We start from the raw sequence: 19,503 nt of genomic DNA on the forward strand, positions 1-19,503 counted from the left end.
TCAGCAGGGCACTACAAAGGGAAGATGAGGAGATTTTCACCAAGACCGCAGGACTAGGTTAGTGATTTACGTTCTTGGTGCTAGTTGCTCCATGGGCAGGATTTGCCCCTGCAGGGAACAAGTTACCCCACAGACATCTCACAGTACGTGTGCAAGTCTTTTTACCTGCGGGGGAAGTGGATGTGAAAATAACACAGGCTGAGTAACTTCCTCTTCCCCGCTCTCAGTGCTCTCCTTCTCACCAGGCGGCCATTCTGATACACCTGCATTTGCCCTCCTCCCCCTCCTCCGCCTCTCCTCCTCCCTCTCCTGCTCCCTCTCATTACCGCCCCCCGGTGGCTCACGGCGGGGTGGCGGACCACCGTCCTCGCCTTCTGCCTTCTCACACGACCGTGCTGATCCGGCTGACTGGTTTTGATTTGGGACCGCCCCCTTGCCCTCCACCCACCCCTGGGTGCGGGGAGAGCGGGACGGTCGAAGGGGGAGGTAAGGGGGAGTGCGGAGGGGGAGGTGGGATGGAGGAGAGGGGCGGATACTGAGGAGCGTAGGGCTGCGGAGGTGTCTGGGTGACAAGGCGCGCCGAGGGCGTCTGGGGCGGTGGGGTGGAGAAGATGAAGTGGGTGGAGGGGGAGGCGGAAGGGGAGGGGCTGAGCGGGGAGTGTGTGTGCACGGCGTGGTTGTGAGAGTGTGTGTGAGCGTGGGGGTGGGGCTGAGAGTGCGAGATGGTTAGTGGGAGCTTGGTGCCTCCACCCGGCCGGCCCACCACGGGGTGCGAGTGGTAGAGTCCGTGTGGGGTAGTAGGGGTGACGGGGGAGTGTGGGGACAGCGGTGGGGGTGTGGTGAAGCCCGAGCCCATGTTGTACCGTGGGTGCTGGGCGGTGCCATGTTGCATCCTCTGAAGCTGCTGGGTATGAGAGGGAGCGCAGCCGGGCGGGCCCTGCCGTCGGGGGGCAGAGAACCTGTGGGAGAGGGCGTGGTGCTGCGGGACGCTCTGCATGTGGTAGCGGTGATGATGGTGGTAGGGTGGGGGTGGCGTCTGCTGCTGCTGGTGCCCAGTAACACTGACTCCGCCTCCTCCACTGTTGCCGTGGCAATACTGGGCGTGCAAAGCCTGAAGCTTGGACGGTCCCCCTCCCGTACCTCCTCCCCCTCCAACTCCTCCCGAGTCCGACTGGCCGAGGTTGGCCGATGGGGAGGGGCATGGGGAAGGGGAGGATGGGTGGGGGATGGGAGGTGCGGGGGCGGGGTAGTGGGGGGGTGATGATATCATCAGGGGACTCGGAGGACCCTGAGGAGTTGGCGACGTCATCGTCAGGGGACCAGGAACCTTGCCTCTGCGACTGCCGAAGAAATTCCCCAGCAGGCCGCCAGTCGGGCCTCCCCCACCCGCCATCCCTCCTCCGCCCCCAGCCCCTCCCCCGCTCACGAGTGGGGAGGTGGTGACCCCTCCCTGGTTGTGACAGAGCCCCGGCCCACCCCCCACCCCTGTACCGGGGCTCTGAGTAGGGCGGTGTGGCCGGTAGGCTGCTGGAGACGAAGGAACCATTATGGGGCTGTAGGAAAGGCCTCCAGCAGGCAAGGGGCGCTGCTGGTGAGGCCGAGGGCTGCTAATAATGGAACCCTGAGAGGAGGAGGAGGGAGGAGGAGAAGAGGAGTTTGATAAGAGAGGGAGGAAAGGAAAGAGAATGAAATACAGAACCACATGACTAATTCGTTTACAATACAGAAAAAAATAACCTAATTCACATTATTACCTTCCATAATATGGAATGTATGCTTATTGTTTACTTTATACTTTTATCATCTTTGAATTAAATGGGAGAATACATGTAACAAGCTTTCAAAATAAATAGTTTCTGCTCGCAGCTGATGACCAAGTTTCAGTTCTTCACAAGCTGATTTTCACATGACATGAACAGAAATCAGCGACAGGTCCAGCATGCTTTTTAGGTAGAAAACTCTTCTAAAAATGTCCAGTTTTCCATGAAAGATGAAGGACAACAGTGTTAAAGAGTTAAACAGGCACATTTCAGGACAAACACACAGGTGAACAAGAATATATGAAGAGACAAATGACAAATGACAATTTATATCCTTTTCCCCACAAAATTAGCGGGTATAAGCAGGTTTTTTTAAAGGCAGGTAAACCCGCAAATAAAAGCAGATTGATCCCTTTTCCACTGCCAGTTGAGTTTGCCTGAGAGGACACAGAAAACTGAAAGGAGCGATGTCATCACATGCACTTATAGAGCACACACACACACACACACACACACACACACACACACACACACACACACACACACACACACACACACAGAGGCAGTGGACAGAGAGTGAGCTGCTAGCCGCCGTGCACTGGTAAAACTGATCTGTCACGTCTCATTTCGGGTTGGTGCTTCTGTAAAAGTGCTGAAGCCTCCGTGTGAAACACTTCAATCGGTGATTGTATGTTTTTAAAACTTATTTTTCGGAGCTGCAGCTCACTTTTTCATCTCCAACTGCAGTGTAGCTGCAGTGTTTCTGGTTTAACAGCACCTTGGCGGACAGGTGGCAGGTGTGTCTACAGTGTCTGTGCACTCAGCGGGAAAATTAGTGGCTTCACCCGGGTGTTGTATTTAAATCGATGCCAACTGGAGCCAGAGCCTAAAAATACCTGTGACTACAGCAGAGTCATTTGACCCAGGTGTGAATGCCAATTGTACCCCCTTTCCATTGCAGACAAAAGTGGCCAGTAGAAAAAGGGCTTTAGAGAAATATTCTGCAGACGCCCTGGTAGTCCAGAAGTTAAGATGCTGGAACATCTGGAACATGCAGTTAGATTCAGGAGGTGGACCTTTGCTTTATGTTGTACTTCTCTCTCTCTCTCTCTTCACATCTTTTATGTCTGTATCTAAACCATCAAACTATCCAATAAAGGTGAAAATGCTAAAGAATGATATGTAAAAATATCCAGGATGGTTTTGAACATCTTAAGGAGGAATGATGGTTCTCTAAAGTTCCACATAAAGAACGCAACACTGGTTGGTTCGACTGCTGACACAAGACAAGTTCAGAACGGAAATGAAAAAACACGTAAACAAACTCAAAATATGGACAAGAATAAAAGAAACAGACAAACTAGCATCTTCACGTTTCTGACTGATGAAACGTCTCAGTACATTCAGATTTTCACAAACACATCGGGCTGTTATGAATCAGACAGACAAACATGCAGTCAGCGGGGTGTGTGACATGCTGCCGTAGCATGCCGCATGCTTTTAACCACACCCGCCAAACTTACTTCAATGGTACTGTCCAATGACCCCACACTGTTCCTACGACCTCGCTTCCCTGTTACCCAATCAGAATGAGGCAGGGTTAAAACTTGTTCTCAAGAAATGGTTCCAACACGTGACCCACACGTGAATTATTTGCAGACTAAGATTGATAAAAAAAAAAAGAGGCATATGATGAATTGATAGGACGTGGTTCTATGGTACAGACTAAGTGTTGGAGGAAGTATTCAGATTCTTAAGTAACAGTGGTAATACTTCACTGTAACAGTACTCCAGTACGAGTATGCATTTAAAATGTTATTTACGCTAAAGTATGTAAGTACTCAATGCGGGAAAACAATCCCTGAAACTTTTAATATCACTTCCTGACCCAACTGCTGCTATACATATACTACTCCATATATACATATATATATATATATATATATATATACATATACATATATATGTATATACATAGTGCCTTCATATATACATATTTTTAAATATACATTTGGCTCCTTGTCTTTTATTTTGCTGTGTATTTTGTCTTGCTTATTTATCTTATTGTGTCTTCTAGTACATTTTATTTTTTTTATTTTATCGCTGTTGGATTCTGCGAGGCACCAAACATCATTTCATTGTGCGTCTACAATGACAAATAAAGTGTTGTATGTTTTATTCGTTCAGATGCATTAATATTAAAGCAGGATTTTACTGTTGTAGCTGGTTGTAACTGTTTTCTAAAGGAGTGGGACTAATGATTACATTTATCATGGATTCATTTTCAGATTGTAAAAATATGAAAACTGCGAAAAGTGCTGTCAAAATAACCAGCGCCCAAAGTGAAACCTTCTCAATGCTTCTTTAGTCCGACCAGTCCAAACTTCTTAATCATCAAAAATTAATTAAAATGATTAACAGCAACAAATCCTCTAATTTGAGAAGCTGGAACAATAAAATGTTTTTTTTTTGTATGTTTGTTTACTGCACAGATTAAACTGCCCAAATGTACATAAATATAATAGTATATATAACATATAAAAAAATATAAAAGTGTAATTCTTCTGCTGCGTAATGAATATGTTTACTTTTGATACTTAAAATGAATTTTACTAATAATACTTCATGTAGGATTTTGGAATTAGGATTTTTACTTGTGATTTAACTTTAACTTGGCTAAAGTTGTGTAATTGGCTGATTTGATCAGATATTAGTGCATCACAATCTTTTTAGTTACATCTGCTCAACATCTAAAATAAAAAGCTCTATCCATCAGCTGCAGGTACAACAGTGAAATCACATTTTAATTTTATGATGTAGTTTCTGCAGCTGACCACTAGGTGGAGACAGAGCACCACATCAGACCTCCATCCTACTGTATTCTATTACCATTTTGGATTTCATCACTGTTTCATCAGTTGCATAAGAGCACAGATGTGGGTTTGCTCTCAGTCAGTGAGTCATAATAAAAAATTGCAGCAGTAAACACAAATATGAGCGCTGTTATTTCACAGGTGATAAAAACTAACTGAAACAACTTCCTGTCTAACATCCTGACCTGTTTCTGAGAGGTCTCTCAACGAGGAGCTGAGTGCCGTGCGTTTGAGTCCGTCCACCGAAGCGTATGTGTCGTCGAGGCTCGGCCTACCCAGGGTGCCGTTCACCACCTCGCTCTTCATGGGCCCACCGCCGGTGTTGGGCCCACCCCCCGGCGTCCCTCCGCCTCCGGGTCCTCCCCCTGTCATTACGCCAGGACGCATCACACCTTTCTGCTTCTCGAGCTCAGCTGGAGGGAAAGATAATGAACCAGACTCTTTGATACCTTTATTCTACCAATGTATACATTCAGTTATCTTCTGGACTCCATTGACAAACTATACTGTATATTGTGTAAAAGTAAACATATTATTGATTGAGTGTAAAAATGATGATGATAAATGTGACACTGAATTCACTGTAAAGTAGTTGATCCTATACGGTAAATTTCACATACATACGTAAATAATAACAAAAGTCACCTCCAATTTTGCTGGATTTTTGGGTGAACTCATACTGTATATAAATACTAAAAAAAGTAATAAACTGTCAAACTGTGTGGTGAACTCTTTAAATCCCATAACTTATGTTTTTTCTCATAATTTTTCTGTACTGTAGTTGATTATCTCAGTTTTGTCTTTTATGTTTCCTCTTCTTGTTTCCTTTTATTTTCTTTTAAGTCATTTTTATGTATTTTATTTTTCTATTATTTATTTTGCAAATCACTATTCTTGAATCTATGTTCTCAACTATATTGAGCATGTTCGTATTGTTTGTATACATCAATGCTTTCAATAAAGATTGAAAAAAAAAAAAAAAGAGATGGCGAGATGGAGAATACAACCACTGCCGTTGTTACAACCACATTACTGCTACTACAGTGAGGAGCACACTTACACTCCACCCTGTACTTCTCCATGTCCTGCACCTCTGCGATGCTCTCCCGGAGGTCGGAGGTGAAGCGAGCTCGGTCCTGCTGGCTTGGAGCCGTGAAGACGATCAGCACCTTCCTCTCTCCTCCAGGGTTCGCTGATGTCAGTCTGATACCGTGAGGGTAGTCTGGGTGACACACACACACACACACACACACACACACACACACACACACACACACACACACACACACACACACACACACACACACACACACACACACACACACACACACTATATTATACACACTCTGGTNGATACCGTGAGGGTAGTCTGGGTGACACACACACACACACACACACACACACACACACACACACACACACACACACACACACACACCATATGTTATACACTGTGGTTTCTGCTCCAAAAGCCTCTGACCTCCCTGTGAGGAGCTGAAGTCACTCACTTCTTATTGTGGGCTAATGACATCACATGATGTCATGTTCAGATGTTTCCAGAAGCTACAGCAGTCTAAAAAAAATCAGTGATCTAAAACATCAGGTTTTATTACCTGTTTTCAAAAATAATATGATGGTTAAACCAAAAACCTTTTACAGCTGGATGTAATTATGTTGTGCACTTCTGTACTCTGTAAACTACAGCTGAGAGGTAATCACTACATGTGCACAAACATCCCACTGGTTGACTTTTATATATAAATCCGGTTTCTGCATGTGTCTTTACACAGATAAGCAGGAACCAACACCAACATAACCTGTGATCTTGTGATGTTTTAAAATATTCTGCACATTTCTCCTGAATAATGAACAGAATCCTGTGAAGAATCTCTGTATTTGGACGTGGGGGTTTTGCGTGGGTTTAATAAACCCTGCAAGGAAGACAATCCTCACAACTGGGTGGCATTACACAGTGTTAACTTGAACTGCTCATTTTTGTTCTCTTCGATCCAGCTTCAATAAAACATGGTTTTAAGACATCTGGATCTCCTGGCACTTCTTCCACTTAACCAATGCTCTATGTAATATTTATTAGTCTCTCCCATTTTGTTTATTTTATATAAAGTATATCAGGTATATCCCTTCTTACTGTCACTACCCACTGGTTTATTTTCCATTTGATATATCTGTTTATATACAGTATCTAATCAGACAATACAGTTGTGCCTAATCTTTTTCTGACATTTTATTGAATTTTAGACAAACATGGGAATTGAAATATTATGGAAATCGCAATACGGCCAAGTAAAATATCCAAATTGCAGAAGTTGCAATTTTTTTTGACCAAGGTAAAATGTGTCACAACATTATTGTGCATTGTTAGCACCATACGTGTTGTGGTGCTACAAAGACACCCTGGCCGGCAAATCATATTCTCCAGACATAAAGAACATGTTTGTTTGGTACAAGACCAAACCAAAATCATATCATCATCATTTTACATTTTTTTTCAGTGAAAATGAAATTCAAAAATGACCATTCAAACTGAAATCACAATATCAGCCAAAAATAATCACGATATGATTTTTTTTTCAACTCTAATAGGAATATAAACAAAGATACAGATACAACCTAAAAGAGAAGACTGAGACATTGACTAGTAAACAAGAAAACTTTAAATAAGAACAGAAAAGAGGCTGTGTTGTAGTTAAGACCAGGTGAGCACATGTGGATGTATGTCTTCGTAATGTAGAGAAATCTCCTCCATCTCAAATAACACCACTCTCTCCTGCCCAGCAGAGAGAAGGACAGTCAGTGACTGATGGTGCATGGGCTGATTTCCATTGTTGGACGAGCAGTCTCCAACCCAGCGTGACAACAGTCTGGACCCATATAGTGCAGATAGGAGGAACTGTGCCTTTCAGGATGGACGGGTCCCCCAGGAGGAATATATATACATGCAAAACAGGACTTCCTGACCGACAGTTCTCTGGATACTGTCATGAACTGATATCCAGAACGTCGACTCAGGTCATGTGCTGTTGCCTCAAAGTACAGGGCAATACCACAGGACCTGAGTTAACGTGCTGTTGTCAGTGGACCTTTAGTTTAGCCCTATACAATCCAGAGGGCATCCAATACAATCTGTTTAAGTTCCTCTCCAGACATGTTTTAAACTCTGTAAAATCCTCTTCTATGATTGATATTTTGTTTAACATGTTTTTCCCACAAACATAGTGAAAATGATTGGTTCACTGCAGTTCAAGGTGGAAATACTCAGTCATGGTGTTGATGGATTAGTTCACTCATTTGGATGTTAACAAGGTTAAACACTTGATTTTCATTGGAGGACATCTTTAATAATCTTAAATTGAATTAACCCAGTGTGAATACCATGTGACATGCACTTTGAAATATGTAGGATGTCGACAGATTCTTTTTCTGTCAGTGTAAATCCTAAATCTGTCTCCCATCCAGTCTAATCTAATGTAATTAGTCTTAACCGCTCACGACTCAACAACCTGTGATGGCTGGTAGACACACACACACACACACACACACACACACACACACACACACACACACACACACACACACACACACACACACACACACACATCCTACTTTCCTCCCATGTGATACACAAATACATTTATGCTCATGCTCACATACACACACACACAGATACATAAAGGTGCATCCACCTACGGACAATACACACACTGTATTCACCCACACCACCCACCCACACACACACACACACACACACACACACACACACACACACACACCAGCAGTCGATGTATGATTATGCTGATGAATCATATGGGACAATCTGTCCTGGTCACAGTCATCACCACAGTCTGCCAAGCCCCATTTAGCTCCAACTGGAGAACCAGAATTGTCAACAACAACAACGAAACAACAACAAGCAAGTAAGTAACCAACAAAACAACCACCACTGCAGCTTCAGCACAAGCCGACCACACTGTCAGGTCACTGTGGATCCCACAAACTGAATCATGTTGACCTGTAATGTGATGCAATGCAATAGATCAGAGTAGAGCCGAAACTGAAACAGCAAACAGCACATAAATCTGTTTGCACACATTTTAAAATGTGATCGATCCATTAATGTTAATTAAATTAAAAATGTTAAATTCATCTTATTTAAAATTATGAATTTGATTCTGTTTTTATCAGCTCACTCCAGCCCTTTTGTGTCTGTTAATATGTTCACAGGTGAAATATTCAAATAAAAAGACTTTTTTGGCTGCACTGATCCATCAGATGGAAATATTCTGGACGTCTCCTCCATCAGCTGTGGCTCAGGATGTAGAGCGGGTCGTCCACTAATTAGAAGGTCGGTGGTTCAATAAAGTTTAAGTGCAATCAAGTTCATAGTGTTCGGACAATGTTTGTTTGCACAGCATGAACTTGTTAAAGAGCAACTTAAACAGTCCTCATGTTAGCCAAATCCTGTTTGGGAGGAGGCGCTATTTTGTTTTGCCCTAAACAATCAGTAGTGTGTGATGTATCTGCTCTTCTGACGTAATTTTGACACAGACGCTGTGGTCACGGACTGCTGCAGAACGTCTTGGTTTTCATTTTGTCGCAGATGTTAACAGAGTAGAGCAGACACACTGCCTGCGCGTCTCACGGCTGCGTCGCGTGATCTAGAGATTCAGCGTCTCGCCTATTTTTCAAACGTGACGCATCTCCCAGCAGAAATAGACCTGTTGATGTCATATTCACATCACAGCAGCAACATTACATAAAACTGAATCCTTCCACTGTAGTCGTCTATGTCTAGGCTGAATCTGAATATGTCATAGACTTGAAAAAATGTAAATATATTTTTTAACCATTTTAGTAGCTGCATGTGGAGACATTCATAACGTTGCAACCAGTTGAAACCCAATGTTCTCTCTCAGTTAACCAGCGACAGTGTGAAGTGGGGTTAACTGTCATTAACCACTGGTTTTGGAAAGTGGTCGGACACAGTTCCCTCTCATCCGACACTGGAAGGTGTGGGAGGAGGGGGATTCTGAATCCAGCCCCAGAGGCCCTGATGTGTGTGGTTGAGTGTGGTGAGATTTGTGATGTCGAAGTGTACTGACACCTGTTGCTCTTTAAGGGGTTAAAAACAAGAGCTTAGTTTCACGTCGTCACCACCCCTGTGGGTGGTTCGGATGCATTATCCAGCCTTTTTGAAATCGGAGGAGATGTGATTTTGGAGCTGAACTCTTCAGAGTGAGGCATCCTGTTAACAGGTGCTGAGGCAGATTTGAAACGCCACCAACTCCAATCTGCTGCAGAGAACTGAGAGCCAATTCATCTCTGCTGAAATAGACACTTGGAAAACACACAGACACCCACACACCCACAAACACACAAACACACACAAACACACACAAACACACACAAACACACACAAACACAACTCTGCACACGATTGTGTTAACATTATTATTGAAAAATGTGTTGGTTGAATGAGTCATGTTTTCAGGAATGCAGCTAAGCAGCCTTGTTTTCGGATTGACAGACATATATTTAGGAAATCCTGTGATGTGCTTCCACTGTGTTTCTTTGAAACAGGCTGTTGGTGTTTTCAGTGGTGTACCAACTACACTTCTGTAGACTGATGATGCCTTACATTTAAAGACAAGGCTGGCAGACAAAGTGTAATTTCTGTAATTGGAGAGGAAAGTGATGTTGTGTTTTGCCAAGTGATTATTAACAGATTGTTGAGAACATTTCCAACTGGGACAGAGTCTCAGATTTTTGTCCCACATGCATTTATGGTGCATATTTCAAGCAAAATCTAGTGTCATGGTGATCTGGACTCAAAGCTAACCTGCTGCAACCTTGAGATGCATTTTACCCTTACTGCAAATTCTTGATGCATAAATATGTAACTGCAATCTTGGAATTCATATGAACAACAACAACTTCTTGATCCATTAGTGACCCACATGCACCTGTGGAAAATCTTTCAGCAACCTGTATTTACTACAGTAACCTCTTGACACAAATGTACCCTCCAACAACCGTTTGATCCTTGTCAACCCCGGTATCCCGTGGAATTGTGTTCAGGGTAGAGGAGTCTGCAACATGAGATTTTCATCTACTGCAGGAAGTAGTGCCTTCTGTTGCGAGACTCGGCAACTGAGCAACTTCTTGACACATATGTACGCCACCTGCAACCTCTCGGACTAGGTGCACGATACTGCAAGCTCTTAAACTGTATGTACACTACTGCAGCCTCTTGAGCTTGTGTACTTTACTGTAATCTCTTGCAATGTATGTACCCTACTGCAATCTCTTCAGCTAAATGTATCCTACTGCAACCTCTTAAACTGTATATATCTTACTTACCTTACCAATGTCTTGACGCATATGTGCACCACCTGCTATCTCTGGACCTAAATGTATCCTACTGCAACCTCTTGCATCGTATATATCCTAGTGCAACCTGTCGAACTGTATGTACCTTACTGCAACCTCTTGCACCGCATTTACCCTCCCGCAAACTCTTCAGCTGTACATATCCTACCTATACAACCTATGAATGAATGAAATGGCACAAAAGATGGTACAGATACTAATGGTTATGAGACTATGTATCTGAATGATTTTGGTGATCCCCTCATGTTTTCTATGGCACTACCAGCAGTTTGAAAATTGTTTCCAGACTGAAATATCTCAACAACTATTAGATTATTTGCCTGAGTCTTGGTCCAGAGATTCATGTTCCTCACAGAATGAAATGTAATGACTTCAGTGATTCCCTGACTTTTCATATAGCTCCTTCTTAACTGATCGTCAGATCAAAACTCCAAGCTTTTTTTAACCCACTGCAACTCTACTGCAACTTTTTCGCAAATACTGCAATCTTTGGGGCCCACACTTATCTTACTACATCTTACCCAGTCTTCTAGCTCATTCGTAACACTTTGCAGTCTGTCATTCCCTTTCCTTTGTACTCTTTAAGCATCCCTTGAGCTTTTCTGCACTGGTGTTGATCAACATTTAACCATTATAAACCTTTTTGCATTGAACTCCAGTGCAGTTATAATAAAATCAGTGGTAAGTATGGCAGACAACCCACTCTCAAACCTTAAACCACAGTCGATTTGAACACGCTGATATGGTTATCACAGTGGATCTCCAGAGAGGAAAGTGTAAAGAGCAAAATACCAGACATACATGGTCCCAGGCAGAGATGAGTGTATATACATTAGCACCAACACAGTGTGTGTCTGAATGTATTTTCCTCAGTGCATGTGTGTGTGGTGAGCGTATATCTTTGAGTGTGTCTTTTCAGTGGATCTGCTGACTGTGGGGGTAAAATTAGAGAGTTGAGCAAGAAAAAGAAACAGAGATATAAAAAATAAAAAGAGGAGAGGCTGGGACAGATGGAGAGAGCAGATGGACTAGAGGGGAGGAGTGTGGCAGAAGAGAGAGAGAGAGAGAGGAAGAGAGGGAGAGAAGTACTTACAGGTGTTTTGGAAGGTGTGGACCTGCATGTCCACCAGAGGAAACGATTGTCTGAAACTGTAGGTAACCGAAGTCTTCTTCTTTTGGAAGATCTTCGTCACCTGAGGAGGAGGAGGAGGAGAAGAGAGATGAGGAGAAAAGAAAAAGGGGTAAAGGATTGAGCAGAGAGAAGAAGAAGTCATGGAAGATGAGAGATGAGGAAGACAGAAAACGGAAGATTGAGGGGAGGAAACAGCAAAAGAGACAAAGGAGGAGGAGTGTTTGATTATGATAATCTTTCTCATCATTTGTTTCTTTTGTTCATTTCAAGGTGAGAGTTGTTTTTTTTAAAATCCCTCAGCAGTTATTTTAATCTCTTCTCCATAAGCTGCACACGTTTCCCTTTGCTTGTTTTTGTCACATTATAAATAAATTAAATGACTGAATTAGAGCTGAATCACAGTTAAAGCAACTTCTAACAAACATAAGACACTTTTCATGCCATCGACTGTCTGTAAAGACTTACTCACTACATGTTTTAAACCTTTTATTTAGACTAAAGAGCTTTTGTCAGAAACCTCCTGGTTCAAAATTCATTAAGTCACACAGATTCATATTTGAAGTTGGTCAATGCCTGTTTCCCACTGTTTGTTTCGACCATAATATGACCTTTGTATGAATATGAAAACACAAAGATCTTTCCCTATTTTTAAAGGGGCTATTTGTAAGTTTTCTATGCCTCTGAACATGGTTTCTTTCCAGGGGCAGGTGGTGGTGATTGTGACTTGACAACAGCTTCAGCCATCATTGCCTTTATAATACAATTTATACTACAATACTCCTTCTGAGCAGTGCTACGCCAGCTCTGATTGGAGGCTACAGTGAGTCGCTATGGTAAAGTGATGAGACGGGCTGATACGGGCCTTGGCTAGCTGGTTAGCGTGCTAACTTCAGTAGAAGAAAAGGTGTGATAGAGACAAGAGTTAACATTGGTGTCCCTTTTCACCACTGGAGGCAGCTGTTGGTGAGTAAAGAATGAAATTTTGATGCTGAACTTGCAACTTTTCCTCTAGACTGTTAAGTAAACAGCTGTTAGATGTTAGCTATGTAGCGATAGCAAAACTTACTAATACCTCCTTTAAATTTAGTTTGAAAGGTAATATAAAAAAGTCAAATTTTTACTACAGTGTTTAAATAGAGTTGTAGGATTAAGATGAAATCATAAATATTTCTCCTTCTTTGTGTTTGTTTTTTTAGCTTTATTTCTCCATATTGTTTGTATTACTGTTTGTTTTAACTGCATTTTATTTGTAGAGCATGTTCTGACTTTTTGCTTCAGAGATGCTACAGTAAAGATTCATATCATAAATCCATTAAATAACTGTACACAGACAAAGAATGCAAATATGTCTCAAATCAACATGTAATGAAACATTGCATTTGTCATGTGGAAATAACAGCTCCATAAAGACCCTGTGATTTTGATGTGAACTTATTTTCTCTTCTTTCTCTGTGTCTTGAAGTTAAATTGTTTTAGTCTGCTTTGTTTAAAGCTACATTAATTGATTTTTAGCCATTAGGAGGAGAACTTTAAAACAAGTACTTTACTTGAGTGTTTCCATTATGCTTCTACTCCACTATCATTCAGGGGGAAATACTTTTTACTTCATTACATTTATTTGACAACTTTACTTACAAGTAGGAGATTCACATTAATAATACAAAATATAATCAAAAAATAAAGTATGATGTATTATTATAGGTTATTATAAGATTTTATTGGTCCCTGGGAGAAATTCAGCCACTACCCAGCAGTATAAGAGTAATTAATGTAGCTCCACCCCAACCAGCTGCAACATTAAAGAGATGTAGACATTAATGCATCAATAAAAGTTTGAGTAATGGGCACATGAAAGCCTGCTGGAGTTTTCCAAACGGCATTTTAAGGAGGAAAAGAGGAAAATATTCTCTGGTCTGATGAGAGAAAAACTGAACTCTCTGGGCAGAACTTCAAACACTATGGAACACAGGTACTGCTCATCACCTGGATAACACCATTCCTACAGTGAAGCATGGTGGGGGCTTCTCATCAGCAGGGACAAGGAGGCTGGTCAGAACTGAGGGAGGGATGAATGAAGGCAAATACAGAGAAGTCCTTTAAGAAACTCTGCTCCAGAGTACAGGAGACTTGAGACTGAGGCGACGGTTCACCTTTCAGATCCACAATGACCTGAAGCAAAGTGCCAACACAACACTGGAGGGGCTTCAGGACAAGTCTCTGACTGTCCCTGAGTGTCCCAGTCAAAGCCCAGATTTAAACCCCATAGAACACCTGTGTAGAGACCTGAAGATGGACGTCCACAGATGCTTCATATCCAGTCTGAAGGAGGAAGAGTGAGTGATCGATGGGAAAAATGATATTGATTGATTGATTAATTTTACAATTAAATCTCCAACACAGTAGTGTGCAAGATGTGAAGGGGTGTGAGTACTTTCTGAAGGCACTGTAAGTCCAGTATTTAATTTCTTTTAGCTCTGATTTCAGTCTCCACCAGCTCCTGAGAAAAACATCTGGCTATTTACACCAGATGTTCCACTTTCAGGGACTGTTTGCTGAAATCGGAGGGGAACATTGAGACTGTGACAAACAGTAAAGTGCGAAACATTAAAACTCGATTCTCACAGGAACAACCTGAGAATCGAGAGCTGCTGACAAATCCTGCTCAGGTTTCCATTTATTTTCTAATAGGACATAAGACTTCCATATGTTCTAACACTGCAGGAGTTTACCATTAAACAGTAGCGAGGCATCACGGGAGAATGTAGTGCTCTAGTGATGCACAGTCATTTTATCTCCCAATGCGACACACTCCTACGGCTCTGTAAGGACTTGTATATATACATGTCCCAAAATAGTTCAATAACAATAACACACACGAATAAAAGAGACAGTAAAGTGAGACAGATGATGATTCTAAAACCACCTATTTCTCTCCTTTCAATAAAACCCATAACTGAAGGCAAAGAGATTCACCTGCAGTATACACACACACACACACACACACACACACACACACACACACACACACACACACACACACACACACACACACACACACACACACACACACACACACAGTGTGTTGATTACCATCAGCAGGTCGTTGAACAGGAAGACTTCTCTCTGGTGGACGCCGCTCCTCTGAGCTCTGTTCGGATCTGGAACCTCGAACAGCTGACAGCAGCAAACCAGCCTGCGATGAGGCAGGGACAGCACCTGCAACCCACACACGCACACACACACACACACACACAAAACATAAAATATTATATAATATTATAGTGTTTGTATTCTTTTTTGGATATCTTTATTGCGAGAGTCTGTTGTGTAAGTTGTCAATATTACTCCTTCGTACAACCCTCAGATTGTAGTAAAATGCACAAAAACTGGTAAAGTCGAACTGGATTACAGGGAATTTTAAATTTAAGAGACAGACACATATTTTCATATATTTGGAGTTACCACCTCGCAGTTGTATGCCTCTGCCAAACAGCCAAGTTGCAGAAAATATGGTCACAATCTCTCCTTCCTGAGTTACAGCATTGAATAATGGCCAGGAGTGTTTTTGCAGAATATAATGATGTCACTGTAAAGTTGACCTTTCATCATTTGGATATAAAATGTCATCACTTAATTTTATCCAGAAAGACATTTGAGTTAAATTGTGTCATAATTAGTGTATGAATTGTTAAGTTACGGCCAAAAATGTGTTTTGTGACGTCACAGTGTGCCAGAAATTCCCCGTAGGTGTTCCTGATATAATGCATTCACAAGAATGTGATGACCTTGAACTTTGACCACCAAAATCTAATATGTTTGTGCCAAGTTCCATCAAGGTGTTACTGAGATATCGTGACGGACAACCCGAAAACGATATGCCTTCAGCTCTGGCTGTCGCCCGTGTGGAGGAATAATAAAATTCTAATAATTAGAATTACTAACACATTAATTTTAGAACTATGAGACGTCTGTTCAAGATGCAAAAGGGTCTTACAGGCTTCTTGCCGACTACCATCCTCTCCACCGCCTGGACCTGGGACACGTGGTCATCGTTGGTCCTCAGCTCCCATTTCTGGATCCTTCCATAGATCGCCACCAGCAGGTCCCTGGGGATGTCCTGCCCATTATCAACACCTGATGGAAAAACACTGGTCAGCCTCAAGTTTAAAATATAAAGTTATTATTGTACAGGAAAATTCCAGATACACAGATTTAAATCACGTCCCTTTGTCTTTCAGTTATAATCTGCCAATCAAACAATAATCGTCTAAATTGCAAAAATGAAATGGAAAGACCCTGCTGAGTCGGCCCAAGTACAGATAAAGTTTTACTGTTAGCTTCACCACAATGCTAATTACTTTGAACAGAGACCTAAATTAACCGAAGTTATTGTGAAATTATGTTTTAATATGTTTCTTGGTGAGTTCTTATGGCTGCAGATCAGCCCCTCCCTGGACTGCTCTGAGCACCGTCTGACTGTTATGAGTAACGACAACCGCCTGCAGTATTTCTGCTCTTTTCCAGCCAACTACTGTTTTTAAAATCTCCCAGACCTGCATTACGTAACACAGACTGCACTGATTACGAGACGTGGAGATGATCCACCGCCTGACCTCGCAGGTTCTTGATGAAGTCCTCCAGCTTCATCTTCCTCTCCGGCTTGACGTTGGGGCTGTACATGTCCGTGTTCAGGAGGATGATGGCAAACGCCAAGATGAAGATGGTGTCTGGGTTCTGGAACTGCCGGATCAGCACCGGGTTACAAACACAGTACCGCTGACTGCAGGTTGAGAGAGAGAGAGAGGAAATTAGGGAGACATCACTGACTCCACTGACAGGCTGTATCTCCTCCGTGATTCAAACCTGTGGTGCAGTTTATTACCTGAACGCCTCCACCAGTCGCTCCACCCGCTGCGCTTCACCCTGAACTTTAATCTGAGCCTGGAACTTCCTCAGAGCATCGTCAAGATCCATCCCAGAGAAATCCATTTCATCCAGGACACAGCTGCAGACGGAGACAGGAAGCACTGATCATCATCCCCCATATCTTTCAGGTGTCAGAATGGGGGTCCGGGTGTCTTTAGATGAATCTTTAGACATACTCAGATGACACAAGCTAGTTTCAAGCATACTGAACCACTAAGCATCAAACTGTAATAGAAATTTTATTTCATTTAATAATAGAAAACCTGTGTAACAACACAACGCAAAAGACTACATTCCCCACAAACCCCCTTGATTCCAGTCACAGAGAAGATGCTGCCACTCATTCCATGTAAGGAAAACTGTCACACTGTTGTACCATATCAGAAACCATTAACCCTGGAGAAGGTCCTCACTTTGCAGGGTTTTTCTCTCCTTATGAGGACGTGTGATTCTTGTAAGGACTTAAATACAACACAAACACATTAACCTGGTTTTTCTCTCGTGTTGTCGTCATGTGAATGTTTATTTTACTCACTCCAGGACGTCCTTGTTGAACTGCTGGCGGCTGCCCAGGAACTCTCCGATCATCTGCCTGCTCAGTCCTTTCCTCTCCAGGATGAACCTGGCGATGCCCACCGGCGTGTCCGACACAAACCCCCTCTCAATCAGGTACTGGATCCCCTTCTCTGGCTTCCTGTAGCCCAGAGAAGTTTTTTAGTTGGTCTTTTCTTTTCTAATTGATTTTGTTTGCTTACTTTTTTAATTGTTTAAAATTGTTTTCCACAATGTTTCATGATGTTGTTTCACTTGTCATTTCTATGTCGCCTCATACTTATCATCATCTGTCTTCTTGATTATTTTGCTAACGTTTACAGATACAAACACACATACTTGTTAAACAGGTTGAGTCCGATGCGGTACTGCCGCCGCTGCACCACGTCGTTGTTGAAGGCGGGTGAGTCCCAGCTGTGGCGGCTCTCTCTCTGATAGGTCTGTTTCCCTAGTGTGGCCCCTCCGATTGGCTCCCGTAGGCTGTCACGCGACGACGAGCCGGAGCTGCAGTTGTTGACGGTGGTGTCGTCGTTGGAGTTGGTGGTGGTGGAGTTGACGCTCTCGTTGTCTCCGTCCGAGCAGAGCAGGTGGTGGTGGTGGAGGTGGGGGTGGTGGGCGAGGTGCTGCTGCTGCTGGGCCTCCATGTTTTGGAGGGCCGAGGAGGATGAGGAAGACAGTGGTGAGGGTGTGAGTGGCGGCGGCAGGGGTGAGAGAGGTGTAAGCGGTGGTACAGGGGAGGGCAGAGGAGAAGAGGGGGGCTCTGGGTAAACATGGGGGAGGTGGTGGTGTTGATGGTGCAGGTGATGGTAGTGGTGCTGGGCGAAGTGGTGTGCGTGCTGGATGTAAGGGCTGCCGCCGTGCCCGTGGTGCATGTGCAGGATATGTGGCTGGCTGTACTGCGGGTGATGGTGGAGGATGGTGGGCAGGTGAGGGATGGGCGACGGGTGAGGGTGTGGGTGTGGATGTGGGTGTGGGTGGGGGTGTGAATGTGGGTGTTGGAGTGGGTGAGGGAGTGGGTGTGTAGGCAGGGTGCGGGCTGAAGGCATCGGCAGGGGGACGTTGGCGGGGCTGCGGGTTTGTCCCTGCGCCGTGGCGACCGAGCGACCGTTCGGTTTGTGTTTGATGGTCCCCTGTGGCGAGTCAGCTTCGCTGCTTCCTCCCCCTCCTCGCTCATCTTCTCCAGTCTCTCCCTCCACTCCTCCTCCCCTCCTCTCCCTCTCTCCTCCTCGCTCGACTCCTGACGGCTCCTGTTCGTACACCAGGCGTCCGATGGAGCCTCGCTCCGACCTTAAGATTTGAACAATAAAGTTAATGTTAAAGAATATTTCCAGGACAAATAAGGTGTAAAGCCAGAAGCAATTTCACAGGAGTTGGATCAAAAAGATTGCACTAAAGGCGAGAGTAAGAAAAAAGACCCACACACTGTGCTAATAGCTCCCAGAAATTTTAATAAAACAGCAACATTTCGATCTGCAAAGATCCGCGTTAGGCACTGTGCCTGACGAAGATCCTCTTCTTCTACTTTTGAGCTGCTGTAACTAGTGAATTTCCCTGTAATTTGATCTCACCTTAAAGAACTGGAGCTATGTCATTGTGTAACCACCAACAATGAAAAAACATCAATTTATTCTCAAATATGTTTTACATTTGGAGCATCTGGGAGGAGGAAAGAGGAATATGCAGAATAATGTTGGCTGCGTCAAAGCTGCAGCTCTCAAGGACGACTGGAGGAGGAAGGAGAGAAGAAACAGAAAATAAAGAGATGAGATGATGCAGGTAAAAGTGAGAGAGGGAAAAAGAGAGTGAGAGAGAGGGGGGGGGGTGTTGATGGTACAATCCCCCTTCATAAAGC

The 19,503-nt window shown here is 43.4% G+C and overlaps 1 protein-coding gene across 1 annotated transcript in view; it reads right to left on the reverse strand.

Annotated features, from left to right (window-relative positions):
• Nucleotides 1-348: 348 nt before the first annotated feature.
• Nucleotides 349-19,503, reverse strand: part of LOC111237630 (IQ motif and SEC7 domain-containing protein 2-like) — a 138,768-nt gene continuing 119,613 nt past the window's right edge. The window contains exons 7-17 of the mRNA XM_022766788.1: nt 17,991-18,938; nt 17,635-17,793; nt 17,056-17,178; nt 16,787-16,953; nt 16,168-16,307; nt 15,264-15,389; nt 12,135-12,234; nt 5,694-5,855; nt 4,819-5,046; nt 3,284-3,333; nt 349-1,621 (exon numbers count right to left, since the gene is read on the reverse strand). Coding sequence (XP_022622509.1) covers nt 383-1,621; nt 3,284-3,333; nt 4,819-5,046; nt 5,694-5,855; nt 12,135-12,234; nt 15,264-15,389; nt 16,168-16,307; nt 16,787-16,953; nt 17,056-17,178; nt 17,635-17,793; nt 17,991-18,938 — 3,442 coding nt within the window. The 3' untranslated portion in view covers nt 349-382. The remainder of the gene's footprint in view (nt 1,622-3,283; nt 3,334-4,818; nt 5,047-5,693; nt 5,856-12,134; nt 12,235-15,263; nt 15,390-16,167; nt 16,308-16,786; nt 16,954-17,055; nt 17,179-17,634; nt 17,794-17,990; nt 18,939-19,503) is intronic.

Source organism: Seriola dumerili, unplaced genomic scaffold (assembly GCF_002260705.1).
Source record: "Seriola dumerili isolate Sdu_G_001 unplaced genomic scaffold, Sdu_1.0 BDQW01001051.1, whole genome shotgun sequence".
NCBI classification, from domain to species: Eukaryota; Metazoa; Chordata; class Actinopteri; order Carangiformes; family Carangidae; genus Seriola; species Seriola dumerili.